Source organism: Penicillium canescens (genome assembly GCF_028828765.1).
Source record: "Penicillium canescens strain IBT 15451 chromosome Unknown utg000005l_segment0_segment0, whole genome shotgun sequence".
In the NCBI taxonomy this organism is placed as follows: Eukaryota; Fungi; Ascomycota; class Eurotiomycetes; order Eurotiales; family Aspergillaceae; genus Penicillium; species Penicillium canescens.
In genome coordinates, this window is record NW_026703967.1 from 239018 (window position 1) to 266222 (window position 27205).

The following is a 27205-nucleotide window of genomic DNA, read 5'->3' on the forward strand; positions in this document are numbered from 1 at the left end:
TCGGGCAATCGTCGGGTCCGGTGCCGAGGGTACCACCGATTTTAACGATCCAATCTATCTGGTACCATAGTTTGTCAACTTCCACGTTGTTCGATCCCTCGGCTCCGACGGCTCCGAGATCTATGCTTAGTCACCTTTTTAATATCGAAGCATGGCGGGTATAGGTAGTTAATCTATCTCTCAGCCCCTTAACGCATACATAACGTGTCTCAGTATAAGCCAAAGTCAAATTTTAAGCGAATCTATAAACAGGCCCACGCGTTCATCACTTCGTCACTGACGATAGGGATCGAAAATCGAGATTTAGCGCCAGGGTCGGGCTCGTAAACTAGTTTCTGTCCCAAAGATTCCCTTCAGATCTTCAACATATCGAGACCAACGTGAATCATGAACCATGGACGGCAACACCCCAATATTCAATAATGCGCTCCACATCTTCCCGAATGCACTCACGAACTATATGAGCCTCACAGCCCCTCCGAATCGAAATCGAAGGAACCGCGGTGAGACACAGCGGGCCCCCCAAGGTGGGCCTCCCGGCAGGAAACTCCGTCCACTGATGCACGTATCATACTATCCAGATGAAGTCAAGTTCCCACAGCACGCGCTTATTGCGCGGGTCAATCGGCAGCGACTGGTAAAAAAAGGCAATATTGGGCGAACTACTGGGCCGCACCCCCACCACACCAACTAGTGGGAAGAAGTATGTACATGCAGTAGCGTCCTCGGGGACCATCTACATAAGGAAAACAAAACACAAATCACTCAAAAAAAAGGAAAGGGGTGAATACAGTATGTGTCCGCTGCCAAATGGGGATAAGTGACGTGGCTGAGTCCAGCTATCTGCTGAGCAGACACCGAAACTCACATACCAGACAACTCATGTGGCCATGCGCTTCAATAGTGTAACGTGAGTTACATATAGATGTACAGATCCAACCTCACCGCCACAAATCTCAACAATCGCGGTTGGCTTGGAGCCAATCTCAGATCGCAGGCGGGGAGGGCTGCATCGAGTAAGGATCACCTGGACAGCACCATCGAGATCAGGGTGGAAAATCTACGATCTGGAAAGTTTCATGCAGGTCTGGTAATTTTTCAAATAGCTTAGTTTCGATCTTCAAATCCGACATGTACAATTACTCGATGGGGATGTGTACATATGCAACCAGGCTGCAAGCCATCTACGGAGATCTCGCTCGATCTCGCTCTCGATCCGGGGATTCGGGCAGGTGCAGTTAAACCGATCTTGGAAGGATGCGGATATGGAATTATTGAAAGCCTCATGCAGCTTCTGGTGGATGGAACTGATCTCCGACCATAGTTGGATGTGATACTCCTGTTAGTAAGTATGCATGGGGTTGTACAAGGCAAGTACTGACAACTGCATTACGATACACGGAGTCCCTGAGTCGAAGCGTGGAAAAAGCAAAAACCAGAAAGCCTACAGGCGAACTAACACGAAAATGGTAGTTAATAGTCGTCCCAGCAGGCTGGATGGTCGATTTATCTCCACTCAACGCCACAAACTAATGCGATTTGCCCCACTGAAGACAGCCAGATAAACTTTGCAGGAAATAAACCGTCCTCTTAAGGTGGCAGTAGACGTGGAGTCCCTACATGTAGACCCAATAATCACACGGGAATAACCGGGGGGCCTGAGTGCTGCACAGGCAAAAATAGGCAAAACGGGTTGACTCCGACGGGATTTGCTCCCACGCTCCAATCAGAATGCACACGGGTAGACGATCTGTCGATTAGGTTCCCGCAATAGGTTCTCTCATGCTGGGACGGGTGAAGAAGAATATCGTGATTCCAAGAAGTAGGTACTGTGGTACAGACAGGGGTGCTGGACTTGGGAGTTTCGGATAGATCCGCTGCAGTTGGGACTGCAATGCCAGTTGTAAGAGAATGCGCACACATGTACTGTCTGCATAAGTTATATCGAGATGTGTGGTACTACTGCAGTACTACTGTATGTACGTTGTGTCAGGTGCAGATATCCACGGCCAAGTTCGATAGTCTACCTTTAGTGTATCATTAGACCGCCATATACCCCAAGCAAACGCACCGAAGGTAGTAGAACACTCAAAGAACATAAAACCTTACACTCCACTCCCCCGACCATTCCATTCCACCCTAACTCAGCAAGGTTGGGAGGTCTGAGAGCAAGTAAATACGGATCTACCACTTAGCTTTTAAGATCCCGCGTGGATCTCAGCTATGACTTACACCGACATTTACAATGCACTGTACTCCGTCGTAAATGGTGTATAGTATTGTCATTTGAGCACAGTTCGCCGTTCATGCCATGTACATGTACAGTATCTCGCACGATCGCCACATACAAGATAGAGTTTGCGTCGGGCACCGATTCGAGGCTTATGTGCCGTGCGGCATAGGCCTGTAGCTGATCAACAGTATCAATGGAGTATTTATGGAGTATATCAAAGTAAACCGTGGCCGCACAGACTATTTACTTATTGTGGGGACCGGTCCAAATTTCCCTATGCCACATTAGGAAGTATACCCTTGATGCTTTTGTTACAGTATAGGACGTGCATCTCTCGGCGGTGATCTCGGGGAGTCCAAACCCGATCTACATGCACATTTGATGCGAACCAAAGGTCGCTAGCCTATGCCCGAAAACTCGGTGAATACGACGGTGAGCACAATGGTGAACATAGGTTCGTTACCATAAAACCATCGCGCCACGGTCGAGGTTTTTATGCCACCCATCTTCTTAGCGGAGTACAAGGCTCGAAGCCCTCCGAAGATGGACAATTGAATAGATGCATTAGCAGTTGTTAGATGGGCGGCGTACCCGGGGGCGTTTCGGCCGGGACCGGATCTCGGATGGCGAGGGCGAGGGAGATGGCGATGACGATGGCGATGACGATGATGAAATCGAGATCCGAATAGAAGATTGCGTCCGAAGCCAAGATCTTGTGGCAAGATCCCTTTCCTGTGGACCCAGTGTATAGTAGATCGTGCGGTAAGTATATCTGGGATTACCTTACCGTGTACAGCGTAAGAGTCTGTAAAACGAAGCATATCCCGAGCCGAACAATGTACATGATCTCCGCAGGGATAAGCGAACGTGGCTAGGATCTCGATTGTAGTGTGGACAACCACCCTAGCTTAAAAAAGCAAAGGGTCCAACACGCATTGAAATGTACCGTCGTCGCAAAATTCCGTCTATCCCCCATACCGATCCACCCAATCCCTCCGAACAGGGGTCCCCTAACAAAGTCAATCTCAAATTTCCCTGACAAATTCTGAGACTTTGATGTCCGGTAGCGGTGTAAGGAATTTCCGTGTCGAGTCGTTTAATTATTCCTTGGTCTGCGATCTCATCCTTCCTCCCAATGGATCTGGGATTGTCTCGTGAATACAAATACTTGCAGCGAATAACCGTGCTGTATCGCCCACTAGTTAAATCATTAACCTTAATGTGGATCATCTATCTCGATGATCTGCGTGATCTCGTGAATCTCGCCATTTAGGGCTCTTTCCGCGTCTATCGGTTAAGGAGGGGTTGTTCTTGACCCAGTTCGGGGATATAGTGTTGTATATCCACCTTTGGTGGCATCAATTACAAGAATTTTATGTTTGATAGTTTTCATAAGTAATTTAGAGTAATTTAGCTTACTTTTTATTTGTAATATATCTTTAGGTCAATCGAAAAATGATTCTTCGAATGAAGCTAACGCCCATATCTCTTCATCCTTCGATGCAAGTGGCTAATGCCCCGGAAACGCCGCAACAGATAAAGGAGTAAAGAAACGAGCAAAACTCTAAAGAATGCCCTGCATCACTTCTTGGCTGCCACATGGCAAATGGGCTTCCAAATACGTGCAAATTGAACATCAACTCCGTACATCTATCTATTCTATTTCAAGGTTACTTCGGAACCAGACTTGAAGGGTGACCCAAACATTGCTGTGGCTGAGTAACTGTCCCGGCCGACACCTCGGACACAACGCCGCAGGCGAAGTATAGCCAAATACGCAATAGAATTTACATTATGACGACAGTAGTAGAAAATAATAGCCAAATCATTTCATTTTGCCACAATTCCAAAGACCTCATACTTAGAAAAGTGCCATAAACATATAAATATCGACTAGGAACATAGATGTAAGACACGCTGAATGAGACACGATCGTACACATCATATCAGGGACATACTCAAACAGACAGGCGGGATGAGGACAATGGGCCTCCCGATTGGCTCAGGGAACAAAGATGCAGGGTATAAACCAGGGACAATCTTGAAAGAGGGGGAAACAAATAGCGAGATATAAGGAAACAGAAATCAGTTTCAGATAATGGCAATTGAATCATCAAACGGGGGAATCTATGCTGATGCCATTTTTCTCCCAAAAGGTAGAAGCTGTGAGGGTATTATCGAAGGGTACCGAGTAGGGGAAGGTCCCAGTCAAAACAAAAGAAAAAGAACGAATGGGGAATAAAATCCCAAAATAAGAAAACGGAATATGCCGAACGGGGGATAAAAAAAACAGAAACTCATGACAATCCCAGGAAAAATGGGCCAAACTCCTTTGCCTTCTATTTCCCACCTTTTTCAACGCCACATGAAAAAGAAGTTTAATGACTGGTTGGCGAGGCGGAGTCAAGGGCCGTCTTCGGCTTGAGATTTGAACCCAGGCTCGCTGCCTTGTTCGCGCCCATCTTGCGAGTCAGCTTGGCGTAGTGCAAGCCGCAGGCATTACACAGCGTTCGGGCACCATCTGGACCCCGACGCCATTCCGGTGTTTCGGCTCGGTTACAGCTGTGGCAACGACCAGGAGGGGCCGCCTTCTAGAAACGTGGTGGTTAGCCAAACATGCTTCGAGATGTGGGGATTGACAGGGTGTCAACCACGGTGACAGAGCCAGGGGAAAGCTGGAAAAGGGAAATGATGAACGGGGGAAGAACGTCCAGACTTACTCCACGCCGTTTCTTTGGGTCTGCGCCCGCGAAGCCACCCGTGCCCTTGAACTCTTCTTGGTACATGGCCATGTGCTCGTCCTCGGTCTTGAACGCCTTCCGCTGAGCCATCTGTTGCTCGGCGAGCGCCTGTTCCTGGTTCACCACGGCTGTCCGTATCCGGATCAAGGCATCTTGGTTCCGCCGTTGCATATGGAGCATGTCTTCCACCTCGTTTAGCGAAGGGAGGGATCCAATTATCGGCCCAGACCGCTGTGTCTGGTGTGCGCGTGCCGCATAGTGCCGCGAAAAGTCAAGAGTTCGTGTGCTCATATCGGCGATCTATCCCACGGTGTTAGTCCCATTATTAATTTCGGAAATCGCGTAAAGCCGTTTGATCGACACCGGGGACCAAATGCCATAATTTCTTGCCGTTCAAAAATAGAAGAATCAAATCTTGCAGGGGAAGATCCATACCTCATTCAAAGATGTCTCCACATCATAGACGTCCAGATGCCGCTTCACGGAGTCGCTATGGGGTGGACCAGACATCGGTCGGCTCACGAATCCACCCTTGACTTCTTCCACCCGCGGTGCCATGTAAGATCGATTGTCGTAGTGAGGAGGGTATGAGGGGCCCGGTTGAGATGAAAATGTGTAGTTGGGAGGGAAATGGCCGTAGCCACTGGGGGAAGCCACGCTCCCGGCCGAGGTCGGCGCGCTGTATTCATACCCGGAATTTTGTGACCCGGACACAGAGGTGAGGCCGGTTTTAGCGCTCTGTGTGGGAGATTTGCCCGTGCTGAGGGAGTGTAGTGACGCGCGCGAATCTTGGGTGTTGATGGAGTTGAGACTCGCCCGCGAGGCTTCGGCCAACTGGGCTTGATGAGAGAAACCAGGTTCCCGCATCATTGACCCGGGTGGTCCATTGAAAGGATTCGGAGGTCCTGCTGGACCTTCTGCAGTCGATCGTCCGAGATGCGACGACGCGGTGTGTGCGGATTGGGGAGGAGGAGCTGAGGTGGGCGCAGGGTAGGGGAGAGGGTTGTCATTGCCGAGGGCTTCGTGGATCGATGGAAGGGATTGTCTTGGTTTGTCCTTCTCATCTTCAATGACCCGACGGGACTCCGTGGGCGAGATGTACCCCGGTTGGGGAGCGTTGGTCGACGCGTAGGAGTAAGGTAGTTGGCCGTACATGGCGTTTGGGCTCATCATCGAAGTCGGCGACGCAGTGGCGCTGTTCGTATGGTTCGGAGTGTAGGCAGATCCGTCCTTGCCTAAGAACCCTATCGCAGGCAAAGGGTCTCTGTAGCTCGAGGGCGAGTCAGTCATGATTCGAAGCGCAAAGAAAAAGCGACCAACCTGTGCCTGGGTGCGACTTCCAAAGACCCCATCACGGTTGCTAGATGGACTCTGCTATTTCATGTGCGCCGAAGTGGGAAGCAGTGAGATAAAGTAGTCAGGAGATCCGGCCGAATTCCCAGAGATTAAGGCCGTCGGAACGCCTCTCGTGCGACTTGGAAAAGTGTTCCACCTGTTCGTGGGAAGTGATGTCAACCCAAGATCCCGGAGAGGGGGTCGACCCAAGTTTTGACTGTGGCGTTTAGATGGAGCCCGGCTGCGAATTATGTCCGTTCAACACAGTTCAACGCGTCAAATTGAAGAAAGGGTGTAGATATCGAGGGCCGAGCGTAGAGGGAAGAGGAGGAATATAAAGAGTATGGAGGGGGCAAGGGGATCGAGGCTAAGAATGAACCGGGGGAAGCTTAGAAAGAATGGAAGACCGCCAGGAACTTTAAGATAAATGGTAAGGTAGTAAAAATATAAAATATAAAATAGAAATGTAAAAGTAAATCAGTAAAATCGTAAAATCGTAAAATCATAAAATCGAAATAAAATAAAGCAAATCCCTAAAAATCAAGAAAATCCCAAAATAATAAAATTAGGGTGGATCGAGATGAGCGGATCGGTAGGGAACAGGGGGGTAAATTACAAGATCGTCATGACTGCGTATTACAGGATTAGTGTGAATATAGTTAGTGTATAAGGTAGATATATTAATTCACGTTTATTAATATTATAGACATACTGATATACTATGGCAGGTGTAGACGTAGACGGTGTGATCCCATACCCTGTTCAGACTAACAACGTATAGAATATAATAGAATATAATAGAATAACTCTGTACTTGTACTCGAGCCATCTCTTCAAATCGCAACCGGTCGTGGCTGAGGTTACACAGGATCTCCTGACGTGGCCCGTTCCATGGTTCCCTCGATCTAGATCTCTATCTTTATATTATCGCGCTTTATCTACAGTACTATATTGTACTATATTCTATATTATGCTACATTCTAGGCTGTACTATATTGTACTATATTACCTACGTCACACGCCATTAGCCAAGATCGGGCGCAAGTCACAAAAACGGGGGAACTAAAGCACACTAAGAGAAAACAGATGCTTCACGTCTCGGAGAATGCTTCCCCCTTCAGGAGTGGCCGTCGTGCTCACGTTGCGCTTAAGCTTTGGATCGGGGTCGGACCACACGGAACGGTTATTGGTGAGATCGCAGACCTCATAGGGAGGGAATGTCAGGAACAAAAGATGGAGGACTGGTGGAGGAGATCTAAGGAAAGATCTAGGGAAAGAACCTGGCCATAACCATTACCTTTCCTGGCTGTGTGCGTATGAGCTATGTGTCAGACATGTGGATGAAAGCCCGGCTCCGTCACTTATCAACTTGGATCCTACAAAGATACCCTCGGTGGATCGAAAGGGCATAGGCGATCGACTGAAAATATCGACCCAGGGCTTTTGAGTTTAAGACCCACGCCGTTGGATGTCATTGTCTTTGGGAGAGAACCTGATCGCAACATCTCGATGACTTCTTTTTGCCTCCGCGCACAGACTCGCGCCCCATAATGATGTATGGTTCAACGGTCGGCCCAAGGCCTAAACGTCGACGGACCTCCCAAAACGGTCAAGCATGAAAGGCAATCGTCAGATCGTCGGAACTCCAAGGAGTCTTGGGGCTGTTTCACCCCGATTGCTGGAACAATTGGTGTGATATTATGCAGTTGGCATGTAAACGAGACGACCGTGTCTCAACGGGGCCCCTGTCCACGGCGTATTCACCGCATGCAAAGAATCCCCCATGGTCTCGAGTGGTGTTTTGAAGGGGGTTATTTTTTTTTCTCCGGGCCTGAACACAAATTGTCGCACAATGGACTTTTTGACGGGTCCGAAAAAACCAACGCGAGGAATCGATCTACATAGTCGCTGCATTGCAGCCCGCACCAGCCGGATCTTAACATTTCAGCCACTCTGCGATGCCTTCCGTGCGCACTAAATCTCAAGTGCATGTACGGTAGGTCACTTCACCTGCCGAGCATGAATGCAGTAAGGATCTCTGCTCCACCGGGTGATGGCAAGATGGCAAGTAAAAAAAAAAAAAAAAAAAACAGTCGAAAGTCTCCGGTGATCAGAAACCCGTAAAGACCGGTGAAGATGCATATCTACAAAAAATAAAAAATAAAGGTGTCTGGGGCAAGGAGAAAGGCCGGAATATCCCCGAGGCTTTCGATCTGAACTATCAGAATCGTAACTGGTCATTGGTGATTGATCATACCAGATCGGAGTATAACTGTTTTTCCTGGAGTCTATTGTGGTTGCCTCATCACGGCAACTGGGAAGTGCAGCAACTAGACGCCTTGCGGGCTTTGGTTCACTAACGAAAAAACACACAGGCATTCGAATACGGTCTGTATTGTAATTTAGAGAAAAGAAAGTGGCTTCGGCATTGAAGAAATTCACGTGTCGGCAGCGCCCCTTGGCTTTGAGGGGAAGGAAAAGATGCCATCTGCACATCTGCACATCTGCACACGACCTTCACATCGGCAACCAATAGGACGTTCACTTTAAGAGCCCCCAATCTCCTCCCCGTCGGACGGGCGCTGATCCAATTGCAAGATAAGACGATTCCTACTCCTGGAGTAGGATGCAAATTGCTACCACAACAAACCGGGGATTGATCGACAAACCGTTGAAAACCGTTTCCCCTGAGGACACGATTCTGACAAAGACGTTTCAACCTCCCGAAGTCACTAAGACTCGATGTGGGACCTGAACGCCAACTAAAAGGCCGATCAGATAATCCTAACCGCAAAGGAAAGTGAGCGACGACGCCTTTCCTCAGGTTGGAAAGAGATTAAGATCCGATCCCAATTTTAGTGCGCATCGGCCTTGCGACCATCTTTTCGATACGCCCAGGGAATTCTCGGTCGTCAACTTTTAAATTCTGTTCTAGCGCCATTCTGTACTGCGTTTTAATTAACACCCACAAAAGGGGCAATCTATACAAGCATATATTGCATCCGTCCCGTTGGGAGCGATTGAGTCGGCCGTTCATCTGTGCAAATCAATAGCCCCGGGACAAGAGACTGAAATCTCCACTTACGTGCATCCTCAATACAGACAGCACGGTTCACGCCCTTACACAGTAAAATCTCCGGCCACAATTAACAGACCTTGGCCCTCGGCACAGTGGCGCTCAGGGGTGTTTAATTCCAGTGGAGACTAGGGAATCTCTCCGATTTCTAGTCTCAACAGAGGGTTGACAGCTGCAGAGGGGAAGCGAGGGTCCGATCCTGGAGGAAGAGTGTGGAAGGCAAGGGTTCGGAAAATGACTCTCTGCAAGCCGCCTTACTAGGGTATGCTGTAAAACGCCAAAAGGGGACAGGTGAAGCGGGTCCTGATTCCATTTCTGCAACGTATGGAGCATCCTCCCGAACATCTCATCGATCTTCGATATTAATCGTGGAGTTTTGTTATTTGCTGGTTTTCCTTCGTTTTGCGCTAACTTGAGCGGATGGAACTATTGACTACGGCTCCGCTTTAGCATCTCACGATGTGCCGTTAACAAGGGTATGTTCCACGTGGACGCCCTATGGCTTGATACTCCGTATTGGAGAAGATGGGAGTCTATAATCTATGCTTTCCTGGCTGAGTCCAAGCACATGGGATACTCTCGACCAACTAACCAGCCTTCCCATTTCTGAGAATGGATGAAGCATGAGATACACACGATAATATGTATTCCCCACAACAACCGTTGCCAGACCCACCGCCAGACCGCCTCGATCGACTTCAATTTCTCTCCTCCACTGTATCTCGGAATCTGCTAGCGCCTCCTGAATCGGTTGACGGGCAAGATTAGGCAAAATTGGCGCTTGCTGCCGAAGAGGTCGTTAGGGGAATTCCAGCAAATCCCGGCCCGGAGTCTCAGTGTGGCTTCATGATCTTCTTTGAAGAAAACCTCCGAATATCAATATGGGGCGTCGGAGAATAAGTCCCAGACCATCAGGTAGGCATTATTCATTGAAACACCCCTTTCCCTGTGCCAAGGGGCTCATTGAATCCCGAAAAGTTCAGCGCGAGTCAACACAATCCCACCTATAAGCTCATGAAAGCTCATCTCACCAGGGAAAAACCAGCAGGCCCAAGTTAGTGTAGAAAGACCCAAATTTGTGCTTCTGCACATCCCCCATCGATCGACACGGATTTAACAAGCGGAAACCGAATTTCCCCATGCCCAGCCCCACGATGAAGAAAACGTCGTCTTGGACTAATTAAGATCCATCGAGTGGAGTCCAAGGTGGATGTAACTATCTGCATATTTCCAAAATATCAATGGCCTCATTAATTATAGCAACGGGATCGAAGATAGCTCTGTCAGTGCTTCGTACTATTGACTCGCTATATTACTGAGACTTCTGCCGTTTGGCCTGTGCAGCGTAGCTTGCGAATATCATTCCGTGCCGGGCTCCAGCATGCCTTTTTTTTTCTCTTTTTCTTTCCTTTTACGGGTCAACACAGCTATGCATGTTGCTATCGGTTAGCTCGTGTCGAGGATTGTCGTTCGTACAGTAACTATTAGGATGATCATTGATTTGTCGTGCAGAAAGTATCAAACACGTTCATAACTAAACATATATTTCCACTTAATTTCGAGTCAGCCGGTACATCCGAGGAAGGAAAGGCGTGGCAAACATGACTATCCCTCCTATTATTGGATAATTGGATGGAGAGAGCTCTTCTTGGATGTCTCCTAGGCGAAAACTCTTCTTTATCAAGATGGGTACACGGATGGAGCCTTGTACATCATCTGCAGCCCCGTTATACGTCAAATCTTCTAATTTCTTTTTTTCATAAAAGGACGATCTACATTGGGAACCTGCTTGCTACACTGCGTGAAAGAGTCGAGACTTACGCCAAGGCAGCACAAAAAAAAAAAGCACAACTTCAGGATGCATGCGTTGCAAATTCCATGCGACGGAATCCTTCCGATCTCGATTTAAGCCGGCGGGTCGGCCGCATCTCGGTCAAGGTGGGGTTTCTATTCGACATGGTGTGACGATCGTGTTAGTTGCTTTTGTTGTGTTACTTGAAACAAATTAGGACTTTACAGTGTGGATAGGGGTGAGGACCGGCGAAGATTTCAGCAGATAGCTACATATATGCATGCTCGATTCTTCACGGTAGTTGCTCGGTTTAGACTTGACATGTCCAAGCCAAGGGAAGCAAGCCGATGCCAAAAGAGAAGACGCATACAATTTGACAGACTGACAGGTTGACTTGGATTATCAATTCCCTAGGGCCGATTCCGGTTTTATCCCACATCTATGTGCGCATCAACTATTGACGGGTGTAGACAGCCGAGAACAACCCTGGACACTGTTATTACCTTACAAGGACACAACAAATACAGATCTTGCCAGGCAAGGTTAAGAAGCTGAACCGCCACAGGTGAGGTAGGCAGAACCGGTTTGGGAGTTTGACAGGTGCTTGTGCATGCATCCAAGACTTTTGACGTATGCATTAACAAGGGGTCTGGGTCTAATTAATATCTATTTGTAGCCAGGACGAATAAGGTGTCTCATAGCTTCAAACAAAGTTCTGTGACATCTGAGCTACCATGCAACAGGGTGATATCGCCTAACGGGCAATTGGATACTCGAATGCGACAGCTGCCAGGTTCCGTACGAGGTCTACATTGATTACAAATTGTTACTCATACAGATGCTCCATAGTGTATTACATGGATCCCGTACAGAGTACTGTTAACTCCTTTGGAACTGCTCAGGCAAATCCCAATAGTACAAGATCGTCTCCGTCTCTCATTATTGGGTCAAATGCCTGCGCTATACCTACTCCTCTTCCCTCCTGCACGAGAACGGCTCCCAGATAGACTCGGAAAAGAGAACTGATTCCTACGATGGAGCGGAGCCAAGGAGAATTTCTCGTTTCAAGACCATTTCCGCCAAACTCCGCCAATAGAAAGATCCGAGGCCATTTGGGGGCTTCAAGGGAAAGGAGACTGGGCGAACTAGCGATTCTCCTAGATGCGATCGACGAGCGAACAATTGAAGGATCGGCAATCTTCAAATCAAAAGGCCTCCAGATGTCCTGAAAAAGGTGAAAACGGCTGTGGTTTTGACAGGTCGTGTGGAGAGAAGTGGGCCAAACCCACTGTGGCTGGACGAATCCCCTGTGATCCCGTTATTTGCTCCCGATACACGGCCTTGCCCAGGATAGAAGGCCAGTTTCGAGATACCCCTAACTCTCCTAAGCCCAACTCAGCCATGGGCGCCGATGATCTGGGCGAAGAGTCTAGCCGAGTGTAACTCGGGGAATCGTACGATATGCATAGCATGGCCGCTCTCTTTGCCTTTACCTGACTTTTTGCTTTGTTTTTGCTTTTGCCATTGCTCAACGCACAACCCTCAAAGGCTCAATGCGATTTACAGAGGCAAAATCATGTGCTGCCGAGGTCTCCAATCAATGTCTCTCTAGACTGAAGCGCCGCTGATAGCCACGCCCTTGCCCCTGCTGATGTCAAATCCCGGGCTTGGCTCTGGGCCTGGGGCCGGGAAAGAGATGGTCGTACTTTTGAGTGGCTGGGTCAATCGATGGCCAATGACAGGAGTTGAGGGCCTCGAACAGCGCTCAGCGGCATAGGAAGCCTTTTGGTCTGCCTGCATATGTAATGCAGCTTGCCGTATGGAGTACATTGCAGCCGGATCGAGAGCGTTGTCCATATGACATTGGTAGTCTAAACTTAATTCGAGTCGATACGTAGACTGTCAAGTTGGCTATACCTATCGAGGAGTCATCACCGATCAGACTTCCGTGCCGTAGATGTCTCATGTCTATCTGCATCTGAGCTCCCTAACCTGACAGCTTCGGCTTATGTGCGGCGTTCATCATTCTTCGGCCGAAAGGAGCACAGAATTGCAATCATCATGCAGGTAAACAAAGAAGTAAGTGTGGAAAAGCACCAACTCACTTTTGCCCCCAAATGTATACAATCACGTGGTAGTGTCCGTGCGTGAGCTTGGGGTCTCCACTTGAGCTTCCTCACTCCAAATGGTCAACTGCGCTTCGTCCTCTACCGTCATGGCAGCTCTATCCCTCGCTGAGATCCCCACAGTGGCGCTCTTGTACAAGCTACAACGCCTAGCCCCCACAACCTCTCAATTCAAGCCATCGCAAAGCCTCAACAACAGCGTCTCTATCATCCGCAATGACATAACCAAGCTGCAAGTCGACTGTATCGTCAATGCAGCTAACGAATCCCTCCTGGGCGGTGGTGGCGTAGACGGCGCAATTCACCGTGCTGCAGGCCCAGAGCTCTTGGAAGAATGTCGCACACTGGATGGATGCGATACTGGCGATGCAAAGATCTCCAAGGCTTATGACTTACCCTGTAAGCACGTCATCCACACAGTTGGTCCAGTCTATTTCCGCGAAAGGCGTATTGATCCCCGTCGTCCCGAGACTCTGCTTCGTTCTTGCTACCGACGTAGTCTGGAGTTGGCTGTTGAGAACAACCTGAAGAGCATTGCTTTCGCTGCTATCAGCACTGGTGTCTATGGATATCCCAGCGATCTGGCTGCAGAAGCTGCTACCGATGAAGTGCGCAAGTTCCTCGGAGGACCTTCCAACATTGGGAAGCTGGAGCGGGTGATTTTCTGCAACTTTGAGCGGAAGGACGTTGACGCATATGAGGATGTGATTCCGTGAGTTCATCTGTTTGGTGTACTGCTTGATCAAAGTTAACAATATCTCTAGTGAATACTTCCCTCCTACCGCTGAGGATTTGTCTGAAAATAGTGATGCTTGAAGTACGTCTCTACAGCTTGAAGTACGTCTCTACGGCTGCACCGATTGAACGACTTGCGCCATACAAATGAAGAGACGGTGATATGAATGACCCCGATATGACTCTCACGACAGCCCAATGACACCCCAAAACAACATTTCAGAGACTCGTGTACCGTAGAGATAACTACTTAGGTAGCTCTGAAGAAAATGTGAGCTGCTTCAGCTTGATGGACTGATGGGTTCCCACCACGACTTCCAAGCAGGGATGACTATTGTAATATCAACATACTCTCTCTCATTGTAAAGATGAAGTATCAAGACAGACGTCTATAATAGCAAAAATGACACGGAGCCTGTGAAGTTGTGCATATAGAATATAGAGAGACGCTATGCAAACAATACAAACATTCTATCAGCGCATTTGAGATCATTCGATATTCCTCGATACTGCCTCGTCTCTAATTGCAATTGCACCTCCCTTTGACACTCATAACTAAAATGATGAACGCCAATTGAAACACTCCACCAATCCCATTGCTCCAAACGCAAACACCTAACACCCATCTCACCACCACCACCCAACCCCGACATCTCCGACAAAAATGACGAAACCACAACCGCGCAACCGCACAGCACCTACACCAAACCCCCGATTCCGAGTAAAACCCCAAGAAGCCCCGGCTCCAAAAGCGACAGAGCCCCCAGCTGCAGCCCCAGGCCCAGCCCTCATCAAACCAAAGCGCCGCCCGTTCTTCCAAACAAGCCTCCTAACAAACCTCCGCCAACGCTTCGCAAGCCTCCCCTCCCCAGTTCGCCGAACATGTCGCACCCTCCGCTGGCTAGCGCCCGTCATCCCAATCGGCCTCTTCTTCCCGGAACACGTCATGCAAGTGATGTGGGTGCGCGGGCCGTCAATGACACCCTACCTCAACGAGGACTACGATCAAATGCAAACGAAGAGCGATATGGTATTGGTTAATATGTGGTCGTGGGGTGGATTGCTACCCTTTCGGAAGGAGAAGAAGCTTGAACGAGGGACAATCGTGACTTTCCGGTTAGTGTTTCCTTCCTTTCCTCGCATTCCTTTCTTCAATTGAGACTAGACTACATTAGTCTCGTTATGAATCAATACTAACATACTACCCCCTGTATAGATCCCCAGCAAACCCGTCACACATCGCCATAAAACGCATAATCGGTCTACCAGGCGACCGCGTCACGACCCGCGAACCATGTCTGAAAGCGACGCAGATCGTGCCGTGGAACCATGTGTGGTTGGAAGGGGATGCAGAGGATCCGCGGAAGACGCTGGATAGTAATACGTACGGACCGGTCAGTCTCAGTCTGGTTACTGGGCGGGTATTTGCCGTTCTGGGGCCGCGTATGCGGTGGCTGAAGGCGTCGGATTGGGAGGAGGGTGGTGATGGAGATGTGAATAGTCGGGTTGAGAGACATCGGCAAAGTGTTCGGGATCGGGTTGTTAAGAATGCTGTTAAGGTTGAGCAGCCTTTCTTGAATTGATGGGTTGAGGTGTGGCCTTTTGCATTATGTATAGATTGGTTTCTTCATAGCCATAGCGGAGCATGCTATGGATTTGAGCTTGTACATATATTGTATGTCTGTGGATATCATGGTATTGCTATTATAAGCAATAAGTGCTGTGCTATGCGTGGATGGGACGAAGCCCCCGAAACAAAAAAGTGATAGCGAAGGACATATATAATAGGAATCATGGATAACCGAAAACGCGGCAACGCCGGCAGTCAAAGAAGCCATCAAGGAGAGACAAGTCGTATATCTTCATGTCTCTCCTCCTGGAGACGATCGATCTCCGAAGAGATACTCATAACCCAGCGATCTTTCTCGACACGACTACGCGCTTTGAACACAATTGTACGGCCATGCTTGCCTAGCGTGGAGACATGTCGAATGGATCGTTTCGCTCTACCCTGCACTCCCGTTTCCTGAGCTCGGAAATAGCTCTTCTTCAAAGGCTGCCAGACAACGAAGGTGATAGCAGTATCTTCGTCGTGACTTGTGAAGGTATCTGAATCGAGATATACGCGTGGCAAAGCATGAAGCCCAGGGTTATTGCTGTCGAATGTCTGATTTGCGTACAACAAGTCATCTTCGGTGAGCAAGCCGGAGTAGATGTAGCAATCCTCCAATTCGATGGTTGCTTCGAGTTCTTGATGAATGTGTGGGATTTCGGTACCATTCCGGTTGCGCAGCGTGCTCGAGAAAATGAGCAGCTTACCCGCTGTGAGAATGACATGGCACTGGTTGAAAGTCGTATGGCGACGGGGCTTGCGATAGAGTTGTCCGGACATCTATTATAATTAGTATTCTGTGTGATGCATTCCTCATGTTCTGTTATAACTCACCTTAATGGTCCGACAGCCGGACAGCAAACACATATTGTGCAACTGTGGCGATGCCTCGGCTTTCTTCACTTCCCACTTCTTCGCGAACTGCCCAACAACCGACTCCATGGCCTCATCGATTTCCAAAAGCTTGAGATTGCGCCGCCGGACTGCCTGCAACTCTGCAGCATCGTTTGCGCAGCGCGCACGCCAGTACTTGACCAAAGCATCGAGCCGCTTGACCCATTCATCTCGACTAGCGACGTCATATGCCTGGAGTCGAATGACAAGGCCATTATCCAAAGCCATTTCGAAGGTCCTATCGTCGTCGAACTCTTGGGAAGCACCATCATCTTGCCGTGAGTCCCTAGCCTCCCGGTTGTAATCCACAGAAGGCCCTTGGTCAATGTTGGTATCAGCAGGGCTACTACCGCGCTGGATATTGCGAACTTCTTGCACCCGACACATGTCGATGTACCCATCTGCATGACTGATGTTGTGGACATTCCTCTGCACTTGCGCATAGGCCTCCTCGTCGTGCCGTTGAATGAACTCTTGGTTACCGTTGGACAGCCACGCGATACCACCGTCTTGAAGAGGGTAGGGATTGATATCCCAGGATAGCGGCATCTCATCTAGGATTTGACGTGCAGATGGCACATTTCCATCTTGCGTCGGAGCTTCTGATGGGGCAAACTTTGGGGGTGTCGGTGGGAATGCCTTGGCTGGTCGACAGAAAAAGAAGAAATGATCCTGGGTGAAGAAATACAACCGCTTGAAGAACATCCTGTTCATCTTTTGATGAACACCCTTTTGGGATGTGAGGCGGACAAGGAATCCCTCAATCGGTGCAGGCTCCTCCACCTTTGAGCCATTCTGTCTGACTACAGTGGAGTAGTGATATCTCGGCCGTAGCTCAAGCTCATGTGATGACTGCATGGCAATGGTGCCAAACATCTTTTCTTCGTTGACACCAAAAACCCACTCCAATCGATCATATCGTTTCCAAGCAAGACCCATCTTCTCAGTCTTCGACCAGGTCTTCAATACCTCGGCCCATTCAGGACGACCTTCGAGCATGTTCAAGCATTCTCTAATGATACATGCAGCAGCATATCTCTCATCGAACGCCCGGGGCTCTTGGTCAGTGTCGTCTGCTTTCCGACTGGCCCCTAGCTGGCTGAAAGGATTTTTGAAGATGAGCGAGACTCCCAAATCAGGAACGCTGATAGGGAGTGAGGTTGGACGTCGCCAACCTAGCACCTGCCGAATGAAAGTGTACCACTCAGCAGAGTGAGCAGCAGATTTTGGCCGGATGATGTAGATTTTGGTGCCACGCTTGCAAGGGTACCAAATAACGATGGTTTTATCCAAGGGAGAGTAGAGGTTAACATGGGTGTTTTTGTGGCTGAGTCGTATTTCGTAATAAGGCGGCGTTTTGTTGTTCGGTCGTTGCACATCAGGTATCACACGGGTGCGATACATTTGCAGAGCAAATGGCGCATGCTCCGCGGAGCTTTTTCGGCACACGACAAGAAATTCTCTCCATTTGTCCACAGTGCGGGTTTCCATGCGGAGGCTGTCATTCTCGGAGTAATCAGGGGGAAGTGTGCCTTGCATAGTCTCCTCGACGCAGACCAGCATCTTTTCCGCCTTGACAATCTCTCCTTCTTGCACTTTCCGCCGGCGGGGCCGATTGGCTGAGATGGTGCCCTGTGTCTTTGAGATTCGGGAGCGAATACGTTGTTGCTTGTGCTTGATGTTGTCATCCAGGTTTAGTTTTGCCATTCTCCTGGTGAACATCCGCTGTGGCACGTCTGCATTTGTGCCTTCTCCTTGCTGGCCATTGTCTTCATCTTGGGGACCGTGGTCGTGGTGTTGAAGAGTTGCTCGAGATATACCAGAATTCTTACTTTTCTGCTTTCCTTTGTCCTGGAATTCGCCTCTCAGCAAATGTGTCGTTGAATCTGCCTCGCTGGGGCCCGTAGATAGATTTGGGGTCAGGGGGCTGGCAGAATTATGGCTTGTCAGGTGTGTGTTCTGTGAGCCATGCGACGTTGGGCGATGGCCAGTCGTTAATCTGTTAGGCTGCAGGGTAGATGATGATTCTCTCGTGTCTGTAGAATCCCTTGTGTCGACAGAAAGTCCCGTATATGCGGTATAACCTGTTTTTGCAGAGCTAGACACTTCTTCTCTGGCCGTGACAAATGAAGACGAAGCAACATCGGTGTCGCGCATATCGTTGTCCCTTGGTCTCGCTCTGGGGGTGCTGTCTGTATCCTCGGTATCATTCCCACTATCCCTTCCATTATTCTCTCCGGTTTCTGATTCATTCCTATCGTCATTTTCTTCATTCCCTGCATCAACTTCCGATAGAGGATCTTCGCCGCTGGTTTCAGCCGTGGGGTGAGTGAGGGTCCGAAGTTCCCCCTCGGGCTCAGATGTGGCTTCTTCGGCTTCAATCTCATCTGTTTGCTCCGCTACAGCCACATCAGTTGTATTTGTAAGTGTCAGAGCCACTTCTTCGTCCAGATCAGGTAACGCTGGCTCGGCCTGGGGGTCCTGTTCGCTGTAATGGGTCGCAACCGGACCTGCAGAGAACGAAATGGCTTGTGAAGTATAGTTTCTAAGCCTCAGTCGAGACTTGTACCATGACTTGCGATGGCCCTGGAGCCAGCCTTCTGGGATTGGTCCGACGAAAAACCGACGGTTGGTCATATGCAGATGGTTGGCAGAGGCATGGCGCTATCCACGAACAGCATGTTAGGTCATGATTCCATTCCCATCAGATATATACATACCAGCTGCTGATCTGTATAGGACCCAGTCTGCAAGCCATGATAATGTTCATGGGTGAGCGAGCGTGGGTCAGCTCCTTGCGACCCGTCGGCCTGGTCCGGTGGAGTGCTCATGGCAATCTCTTACCCGCGTTGGCCAAAAGCGCGGGAGATATGTGCAAGGGTAATGAAAGCATAAGGGCAGGCAACGCAGATCAATCACCCAGGAACAACCTTTGAGCTTAGGTGCATAGTGCGATCGGATCGAAATGCAACTCGTAGCGATGACGTCGCGATGGAGAGCTTGGCAGATCCTGCAAACAGGACAAACACAACAATGACACTTCACCGCCCCGTTTCCCCCACCTGGCATTGGCTTGCGTGTCACCAGCGGTGAAGACGTCTCCTGATTGTTCATTTTCTTGATTCTCTTAGCTTTTGTTTCAATTCCTTTGTTAAAATGGCCGCTATTCCCGCTGATCAGACATGGTTTGACACCATCAAGAAGTCCTTCGCGGACGTCCCTATCCTTGCGGAGGATGGCATCTCGACCACCGAGTTCCTCGAAGCTGCCGAGTCCCTTGTGACTCTCTTTGGTGAGTGCTGTGCCACTGCATGAAGCTCCTCAAACTAATGCAGGAACCTCTCCAGATGTCCTCGGTTCTGCTGCTTTCACACCCGTCAAGAATGACCTGCTTGGCAACATTGAGGTTGGTCCAATCCATTCCAGCTAGTGTTAACACCTTCTAACCCTTGTTTAGAAAGTCCGTAAGCGCCAATTGGCCGCTCCTACCGAGTCCGAGACATTGCAGGCCCTTGTCGTGAACGAATTGAAGACCGGCAAGCACACTGCAACCGAGGGTCTCGTCTGGCTGGTCCGGTAAGTTTACACGGAGTATTGCGACGCAAGATGCAGGAAGCGCATGTTGCGTATCGCATATCCGAATTGATAATTGACTAACTGGCCTCAACAGCGGCCTCGACTTCACTGCCCAAGCCCTCCGTCACAACATCGACAACTCCGCCTCAGAGCTCTCTGACTCCTTCCGCGGCGCCTACGGCGAGACCCTCAAGCCCCACCACTCTTGGGTCATCAAACCCATCTTCAGCGCTGCTATGTCTGCGACCCCATACCGAAAGGTCTTCTATGAGAAGCTCGGCCAGGACCAGCCGAAGGTTAATGCCAAGTTGGCCAAGGAGATCGCTGCTCTGGAGAAGGTGGTTGCTAAACTGAAGGCTTTCCAGGAAACTCCGGCCGCTAAGTGGAAGTAAGCATGCCCTGGAGGCATTTCCCTTGAATCATGATGCTTGGAGCAACTTGATATGTAAATATTCGATCTGGTTTCGAACACGCGAGTTTCAATTCTGATGTAGCGAATTCACAATCATTTTGGCTATTATACAAATAGACCAATCAACTTGCATTTGCATGACAGCATCAATGTCGAGGTTGATATAAAAGTAATAAATATAGCACATGATGTGGATGAGCACTCGAGTCAGGTGATCTATAACGGCAGACACTCATATACCTTCACTCCTTCTTCCAAAACACGTACAGTACATGTGACTTGGCAGATCTCAATAGATTCTGCATCTGTGAAATTCACTGTATGGGAAACAGCATTACAAGCCATACATGGGGTAAATACATGGGGTGAATACATGGGGTGATCAGACCCTTGCATAGAGCCACATGGTCTCGTATCGTGATCCATGGTTGCATGTGCGCACAGTGTTCTAGAAGAACCGGTCGTGCTAAGAATATCCCAGGAATAGCCGAGATTATATTGCAGCTAATCTCAATCTTAGAAGTGTTCGAGTCCCCAGATCCGCAATGTGGGTATACAATATGTGTAGGTTTATATTCTGAGAGAATAAAACATGCTGTGTTACATTGATATGCCTACTATATGTATAACCTCTTGTCGGAAATATGTAACTATATCTATGTAGACATTGAAACCCCTGTCAAGGATTTGCCGAGTCTACAGTACGTACTCGCCGCTAAACGTAGGTGGGGCCACAAAATAGTCAGGTAATCTCCGAATTGTTCACAGTATTGCAGATCCCACCTTCATGGCGCTCCCGCTGGTCGGCTACCACCGAGACTTCTCATCCTTGAGAAGCCTCGAGATGTACGACGATCTCGATATCCGATTTACTGTTCGTCTTCCTAAGATTTACCTAGGTAGCAAGTGCATCACTGTATTGTCGCCAAACATTGCCTATCGGCAATCGGCAAACACCGGTAGGCTTGCCTAGAGATCGACGCAGGGGCGAGGGCGAAACTGGACGAGAAATCCCCTGAACAAACTTCAAAGCGATTGACCGCAACGGTCTCCTATTCCAGACTAGTTCCGGCAACAAAGTCTTGATTCTGTCCAAAACACCACTCCACCGATCGATCTTGATTCGCAGATTTCAAGTGGAGTTGACCAGAAATCGAATGTCTACCAAATGTTCCAGTAGCAGGCTTGAACAGGGGGACAGAGCGCATGTTACATGTTTTGAACTACGTATGTTTGCCTCCATTGACACATGCATACACGTATGTGGCAATGACTGTCACTATTTGTCACTAACTGTCACACTATTGGAACATTTCTTTTTTCCAACCTTCCTCTCCACAAACTCATATTCCAATGTAACTGTACTTCTAGATCCGGCATAGTCTCCACTCGGGTCGCGGCTGGATAGCCCACAGACAGAGCCATTGTTGCAGATGCACGGCTGCTAACCGATCTAAGACTAACTAGCCTCATCCTTGCAAACATGTCGCCTATTTCCTCGGGTTTGCTCCATACAGAGTCTTTTTTACTGGAAAACACGGAGAACATCGTCGCTATAGCCCCCTCTCTTGGCAGATCTCGCCACGACCTGAAATGCTTGGCCTGGGTGGAATTTCTTTTCTCTGTTGATCGCTTTTCTCTTCTTTGCTCCTCTTGGCGAGTGCTGCGCGCAGGGATACAGGTCATGAATTGGTGATACATTCCCTTGGGTTGTCATTATGTTGCCCTTACATGGTCGCAGTGAGTCGATCTTTATCGTGACCACTACTTTTCTGGGAATCTCCTTTATTGCGGTTTGCCTACGATGTTTCGTGCGGCTCAGGATCGTCAAGGCCTTTGGCTGGGATGACGCTTTTATGGTGTGCGCCATGGTATGTACTGCAAGAATCTCTGATGGAACCAACTGCTGATGAATGGACAGTTGATCAATATCCTATTTGCCCTCAGTGGTATTACTGGAGCATTGTACGGGATTGGGCAAAGATCAATAGTCCTTGTGGAGAGAGGTACAATGGAAACAGCAATGTTTGTACGTGAATCGCATTGTGCAATTGAAGTAACTCGCATGAGACACTAACAATACCTACAGTGGTGGTGGCTCGGTCAGACCAGCTACGTATGGACATGCGCACTTGCAAAGATCTCCATCGCATTAGCCCTACTCCGCCTTACAGTCGCTAAGATGCATAAGCTCATCCTATGGGCTGTCATTTCCGTCACATGCACCATCGGCCTGGTGTTCTGGTTCATGTTGACGTTGCAATGCCAACCGGTGTCATTCTTCTGGCAACGAGTTCGCCTCGAGACGAACCCTCACGCCAATGTTTCCGGCACTTGCATGAACCTTGACAGCATTATCGCTATCGCCTATGTCTACAGTGTTACTGCGACACTCTGTGATCTAACCTTGGGTCTTTTGCCAATCTTCTTGGTCTGGAACTTGCAGATGAACTGGCGGACTAAGGCTGCCTTGGCTGGTATTCTTGGAATGGGTTGCGTGTATGTATCCGATGTGCCGGAACAAACTGAAGGATTTATACTGACTGTTCAATCTAGTGCAAGCGCAGCAGTCATCATTCGCATTCCCTTCTTGCACGATTACAAGGACACAGACTTCCTATGTAAGCATCCATCCATCCAATCCTACAATCAATATCAAGCCCCTATCGGGGGAAACATTCTAATCGCATTCATCCACAGACGCAACAGCCCAAATCTCAATCTGGTCGAACGTCGAAGCAAGTCTCGGAATTGCAGCCGGTAGCCTCGTAACCCTCCGCCCATTATTCCGCTGGTTCCGTGACCCCAGCTCCGCCGGCGGTAGCAGGAGCAAAAGCAAGCGCACGGGCGGCAGCGTCCCCCTCTCCAGCGTCAACGCCATTCGCTCCGACCCGTCCGGGCCGCAATACTGGCGCCCTGACGTGGAAGACGAATCGAACGCTGTGATTACGACGGTCCACACCTCGAATCAGGGTAGCAGGTCCAGTAGCACGGAGAACCTGAATCCGAAACATAGCGGTACCTTTTTTCAGGGGGTGAATGTGCAGAAGACGTTTTATGTTTCTGCGGATGAAGCTTCATGATGGGGGTTCGTATTTGGGTGGCTTTCTTTACTATACATGTACCTTGTCAAGTAACTTAACTTAAGCTTAGATATATTATAAAATTACTTTAATAATGTTCTCTTCGCTTGTGTTTATATTATTTTTGGTTGGTATTTATGCTGACATGTCTCTAAACCCGGTACCCATAGCCCGGGAGTTTACAAGTATATTAATAACCCCCACGACCAATTACTAGACTTGGTCAGATGCATAGATAGTGCATAAGTTTACCAAATTGGCCGCAGGATGCAGGCTGAAACGCCACTATGCAAGCTAGCCACACGCATAATCTGCACGTTCGATACAACAGAGATCCCAGATCTTTGTTCTTGTTCATAATGCAAAAGGTCGCGCCGGCCTTCAACAGCCCGGCCGGGCTAGCTCAATCGGTAGAGCGTAAGACTCTTAATCTTAAGGCTGCGGGTTCGACCCCCGCGTTCGGCTATTCCTAAACACCGTCCACGAGTGAGCGTTTCTTTTTTTGCACATGTTTAGTAAAGCCAGCATGTTTATTTTTGTTGATTACTATAGTAGTTGTTAATTGGCGGAGATTTTAGCGAATGCCATAGCAGGGCCGTTTGTTTTACATATTAGGCAATCAGTATTATTTGCATTAAGTGTTTGTGGTATATATTTTTGTGGTACCACTCATCGAACTTTTGAAACACAGCAAAGTAATCAAGCGAAAAAGCGAACATTACGAATAATCACAAAGTATATAAGGAAAGAACATTAACTGCCTAAAAGGACCAACGCCCGATGCTATGCACATATCATCGTAAGGGAAAAGTGCTCGAACGCCAGCCAGAACATTAACAAAGAATAAAAAAGCGAACAAGTATCGAGGTTGGGACTACGAAGACGCGCAATAAAATGTGCAAGAAGCGCGTGCATGGAAACAGAATATCCCATCCTAATAATCAAACTCAAATCAAGTACCTGGCTGCAAGTTCGCCGTGTAAACTCCTTCAAAGTCGAGACCCGCGAGCATACCATTAACACGATCAATCTCACGACTTAGATCCTCAACATTAACAGCCAGACTGCTCACTTCATCGAACTTACGCCGCCGATTAGCGTCAGCAATCATCTCCGATACAAAGAACTTTTGTTCTTCTAGTACGATGAGTCGATCTCGAAGGGATTTCTCTTCTGCCTCCAGGGCTGAGACGGCACTGCTAGTCTCGCTGGCTAGACTGCTATTGCTACCACTAGCAGCAACACTGTTGTATTTGATAGAGGCGAGAGCAGACTCCGATGGTCGGATATTGGATGTAGAGCTATTGACCGGAGTACTCGGGGAGCTGGTCCGGCTGGGTATCCTGTCCGACGATGGGGTTGCGTGCTTGAGGATCTTGGGGAGGGTTTTCAAGGGTAGCATGTGGAGGTGGAGGAAGTTGCTGGCTTGCTGGTATATAGCTTTCTGTAGCCGTTGCTGTGTAGGTGAGTTGGTTGGCATATCACGTATGCGTCGAGCTGCGACATCATACTGTGCAAAGGAGTCGATGAGTCGCTTGCGCACTTTGGATGCATCTGCTATCTGGGCAGATGATGGGGGTCGTCTTGGGTCTCTGTTATAAATTTGCGGTTAGTAACCGGTTGAAATAACAACTGTGATATACATACTGTAAAGATGTCAACAGTTTTTGGAATCGAGGTAGGTGAAGACGGATGCCCCGTTCGAACTGGATTAAGTTCTCGTAGGCCCTGATCTCCGATGGCTTTCGCATGGTATCTGCTTTGAAGTCGCGGCGATCGAACAGTGTTGCTTTACAATCCTTGCATAGTCTCACGTCAATGTTGATGAGTTTGTCGGTATTGGTTTTCTCAGAGGAAGCTGTGGAATCTGTCAGAAATTAGGCTCTAGCCACAGGGATATTGTCTCAGAACTTACAAGGAGCAATGCTCAACCCGACCTCGCTAGAACACTCCGTGTTCTGATCACCACAGACTACTCGCCCGCAAGTCCTGCAATGATGCCTGCGAAAGGTGTAGCCAGAGAAGTCCTGCTGGCAAAATGGGCAGCGTGAAACACTAGCATCGTCTTGCCAACTGACAATTGTTTGTTCCAACTCTTTCCGCTGATCACTCTGCCAAGCAAGAGACCACAATTTGGTCGCACTGGGGTGTATCTGATCCGGCGGCAGACTGGCCAAGAGCTGAGTGAGGCGGGTCAATCGCTTCTCGAGCCGGGAGATTTCCAAGAAGTCTCTATCCACAGTTTGCTTTCTTATGGATTTGAAGGCGTCCGTTTGGTCCCTCGAAACTCCTATTTTCCGTTAACTCGGTCCGTCATCTCAGAACAGGACTGTCCTCACCATTATGATCATTATATCCCTCTCTTGACTTGTAGCAAGTTTCACAAACCCGAGCCCATATTCCTCGCACAGGCTCATGATGCGCCGCTCGTGAGAGCTTCATTTGGTACATTGTGTGTTCCTCGCAAAAGAGCTTCCCGCAACTCCGGCAGTTCACGCAGCCATTGGTGGCATTCAATCGTTGTCCACATGATGGTTCCAGACACTCATCGTAGATGCAACTTGCCTGCCAGTGGTCCTTTGTGATAAGATCCTCAGGATCTAGTGCTCTCGGGGGTTCAGAGGATCCTGCATGGGTTGCAAGTGATCGACTGACGAGAGGCGCGTTCTGGTTTTCGTTTGATTCGAATACATCCAGGCCCTTCAACTTCTGGTTGAGGACCGCCAGGGGTTGGAACTTCCTCGCCTTCTCCATTTGCACCTTGAACCAATCCTTGACTTCATCTTGCCGGTCGTCTTCTAAGTTCTGATGGATATCGTCGAGGTGTCTGCGTCAAAGCGTTAATCACATATGCGAGCGGTTCCGAGAGGGGGTTGGTGGGTCTATACCGATTCAGCTGAAGCAAAGTCATCTATACACCGTCAGCGCTATTTCACTTCGCACCTTAACAGCGAACATGGTGGAAACAAGCATACCATCTCCTCACTGCAGATCGGACAGGAGAGCTGAGCCCCCGGAGCAGCCGGAGCCGCAGAGATCGAGGTATCGCCATTCTCTATCGAAATGCGAGAGGTGAGATCCTGAGTTTCGGAGGAGAACTGCGATGCAGATGTCTGTGAACTGAGGGAAACGCTGCTGGCGGTTGGCGAGAGTACCCTTGGCTTCGGCTGCGGGGACGGAACTGATGCGAGAGCGCTCGGGTTGCCCAGAACACGACCTCCGCCCAGCGTCCTCCGCGACATGATCACGGGGGCATGAGAAGCTGAAGAAGAAGCTGTTTCAGCACTTCATTTGGCTGGACAGTAATAAGCCTGGGGGAAGATAGTTGGAGGAAGTGCCAGATATGATGCGGTGGAGTCAGCCTTGCATGTTGTGGCCTGAGGCGACAACTGCCAAGGCTATAGTTTGATGCGAAGGTGAAAGATCGCAATTTACGGCTTTGTTTGATTGAGCTGGATTTGCTTGGATGACATGATTGGATTTCGTTCGATACTAGTGAGACAAGTACAGGGAATGGGCTAAATGGCTTGGTAGCCCTAAAGCTGACGTTGAGGGTTACTACCTCGGCATGTACCTTTTATACTTCATTT

At 49.0% G+C, this 27205-nt stretch overlaps 8 protein-coding genes across 8 annotated transcripts; 4 read left to right on the plus strand and 4 right to left on the minus strand.

Moving 5' to 3' along the window:
- Positions 1 to 2807: 2807 nt before the first annotated feature.
- On the minus strand, positions 2808 to 3077 carry N7446_007714 (uncharacterized protein; the record flags this gene model as incomplete). The annotated part of the gene is given in 2 exon segments (XM_058516459.1): positions 2808 to 3005; positions 3021 to 3077. The coding sequence occupies 2 exon segments, from the start codon at positions 3075 to 3077 to the stop codon at positions 2808 to 2810; spliced, it is 255 nt and encodes an 84-aa protein (XP_058370105.1).
- A 1534-nt stretch (positions 3078 to 4611) lies between these two features.
- Positions 4612 to 6326, minus strand: nsdD (GATA-type sexual development transcription factor NsdD; the record flags this gene model as incomplete). The annotated part of the gene is made up of 4 exons (XM_058516460.1): positions 4612 to 4824; positions 4954 to 5274; positions 5410 to 6238; positions 6295 to 6326. The coding sequence occupies 4 exons, from the start codon at positions 6324 to 6326 to the stop codon at positions 4612 to 4614; spliced, it is 1395 nt and encodes a 464-aa protein (XP_058370106.1).
- A 7036-nt stretch (positions 6327 to 13362) lies between these two features.
- Positions 13363 to 14119, plus strand: N7446_007716 (macro domain-containing protein; the record flags this gene model as incomplete). The annotated part of the gene is made up of 2 exons (XM_058516461.1): positions 13363 to 14015; positions 14068 to 14119. The coding sequence occupies 2 exons, from the start codon at positions 13363 to 13365 to the stop codon at positions 14117 to 14119; spliced, it is 705 nt and encodes a 234-aa protein (XP_058370107.1).
- A 583-nt stretch (positions 14120 to 14702) lies between these two features.
- N7446_007717 (putative mitochondrial inner membrane protease subunit Imp2) lies at positions 14703 to 15621 on the plus strand (the record flags this gene model as incomplete). The annotated part of the gene is made up of 2 exons (XM_058516462.1): positions 14703 to 15154; positions 15255 to 15621. 2 exons carry the CDS (start codon positions 14703 to 14705, stop codon positions 15619 to 15621), a joined length of 819 nt encoding a protein of 272 aa, XP_058370108.1.
- Positions 15622 to 15875: 254 nt separating this feature from the next.
- On the minus strand, positions 15876 to 19375 carry N7446_007718 (sporulation-specific 71 family protein; the record flags this gene model as incomplete). Its single annotated transcript, XM_058516463.1, has 3 exons — positions 15876 to 16430; positions 16485 to 19208; positions 19265 to 19375. The coding sequence occupies 3 exons, from the start codon at positions 19373 to 19375 to the stop codon at positions 15876 to 15878; spliced, it is 3390 nt and encodes a 1129-aa protein (XP_058370109.1).
- Positions 19376 to 19700: 325 nt separating this feature from the next.
- N7446_007719 (GLTP domain-containing protein) lies at positions 19701 to 20512 on the plus strand (the record flags this gene model as incomplete). The annotated part of the gene is made up of 4 exons (XM_058516464.1): positions 19701 to 19836; positions 19892 to 19950; positions 20002 to 20120; positions 20215 to 20512. 4 exons carry the CDS (start codon positions 19701 to 19703, stop codon positions 20510 to 20512), a joined length of 612 nt encoding a protein of 203 aa, XP_058370110.1.
- A 1531-nt stretch (positions 20513 to 22043) lies between these two features.
- On the plus strand, positions 22044 to 23631 carry N7446_007720 (uncharacterized protein). The gene is made up of 5 exons (XM_058516465.1): positions 22044 to 22403; positions 22454 to 22561; positions 22622 to 23031; positions 23089 to 23153; positions 23233 to 23631. The coding sequence occupies exons 1-5, from the start codon at positions 22251 to 22253 to the stop codon at positions 23613 to 23615; spliced, it is 1119 nt and encodes a 372-aa protein (XP_058370111.1). The 5' UTR covers positions 22044 to 22250; the 3' UTR covers positions 23616 to 23631.
- Positions 23632 to 24567: 936 nt separating this feature from the next.
- On the minus strand, positions 24568 to 26857 carry N7446_007721 (uncharacterized protein; the record flags this gene model as incomplete). The annotated part of the gene is made up of 6 exons (XM_058516466.1): positions 24568 to 25207; positions 25263 to 25473; positions 25531 to 25905; positions 25955 to 26442; positions 26504 to 26526; positions 26591 to 26857. 6 exons carry the CDS (start codon positions 26855 to 26857, stop codon positions 24568 to 24570), a joined length of 2004 nt encoding a protein of 667 aa, XP_058370112.1.
- Positions 26858 to 27205: the final 348 nt, after the last annotated feature.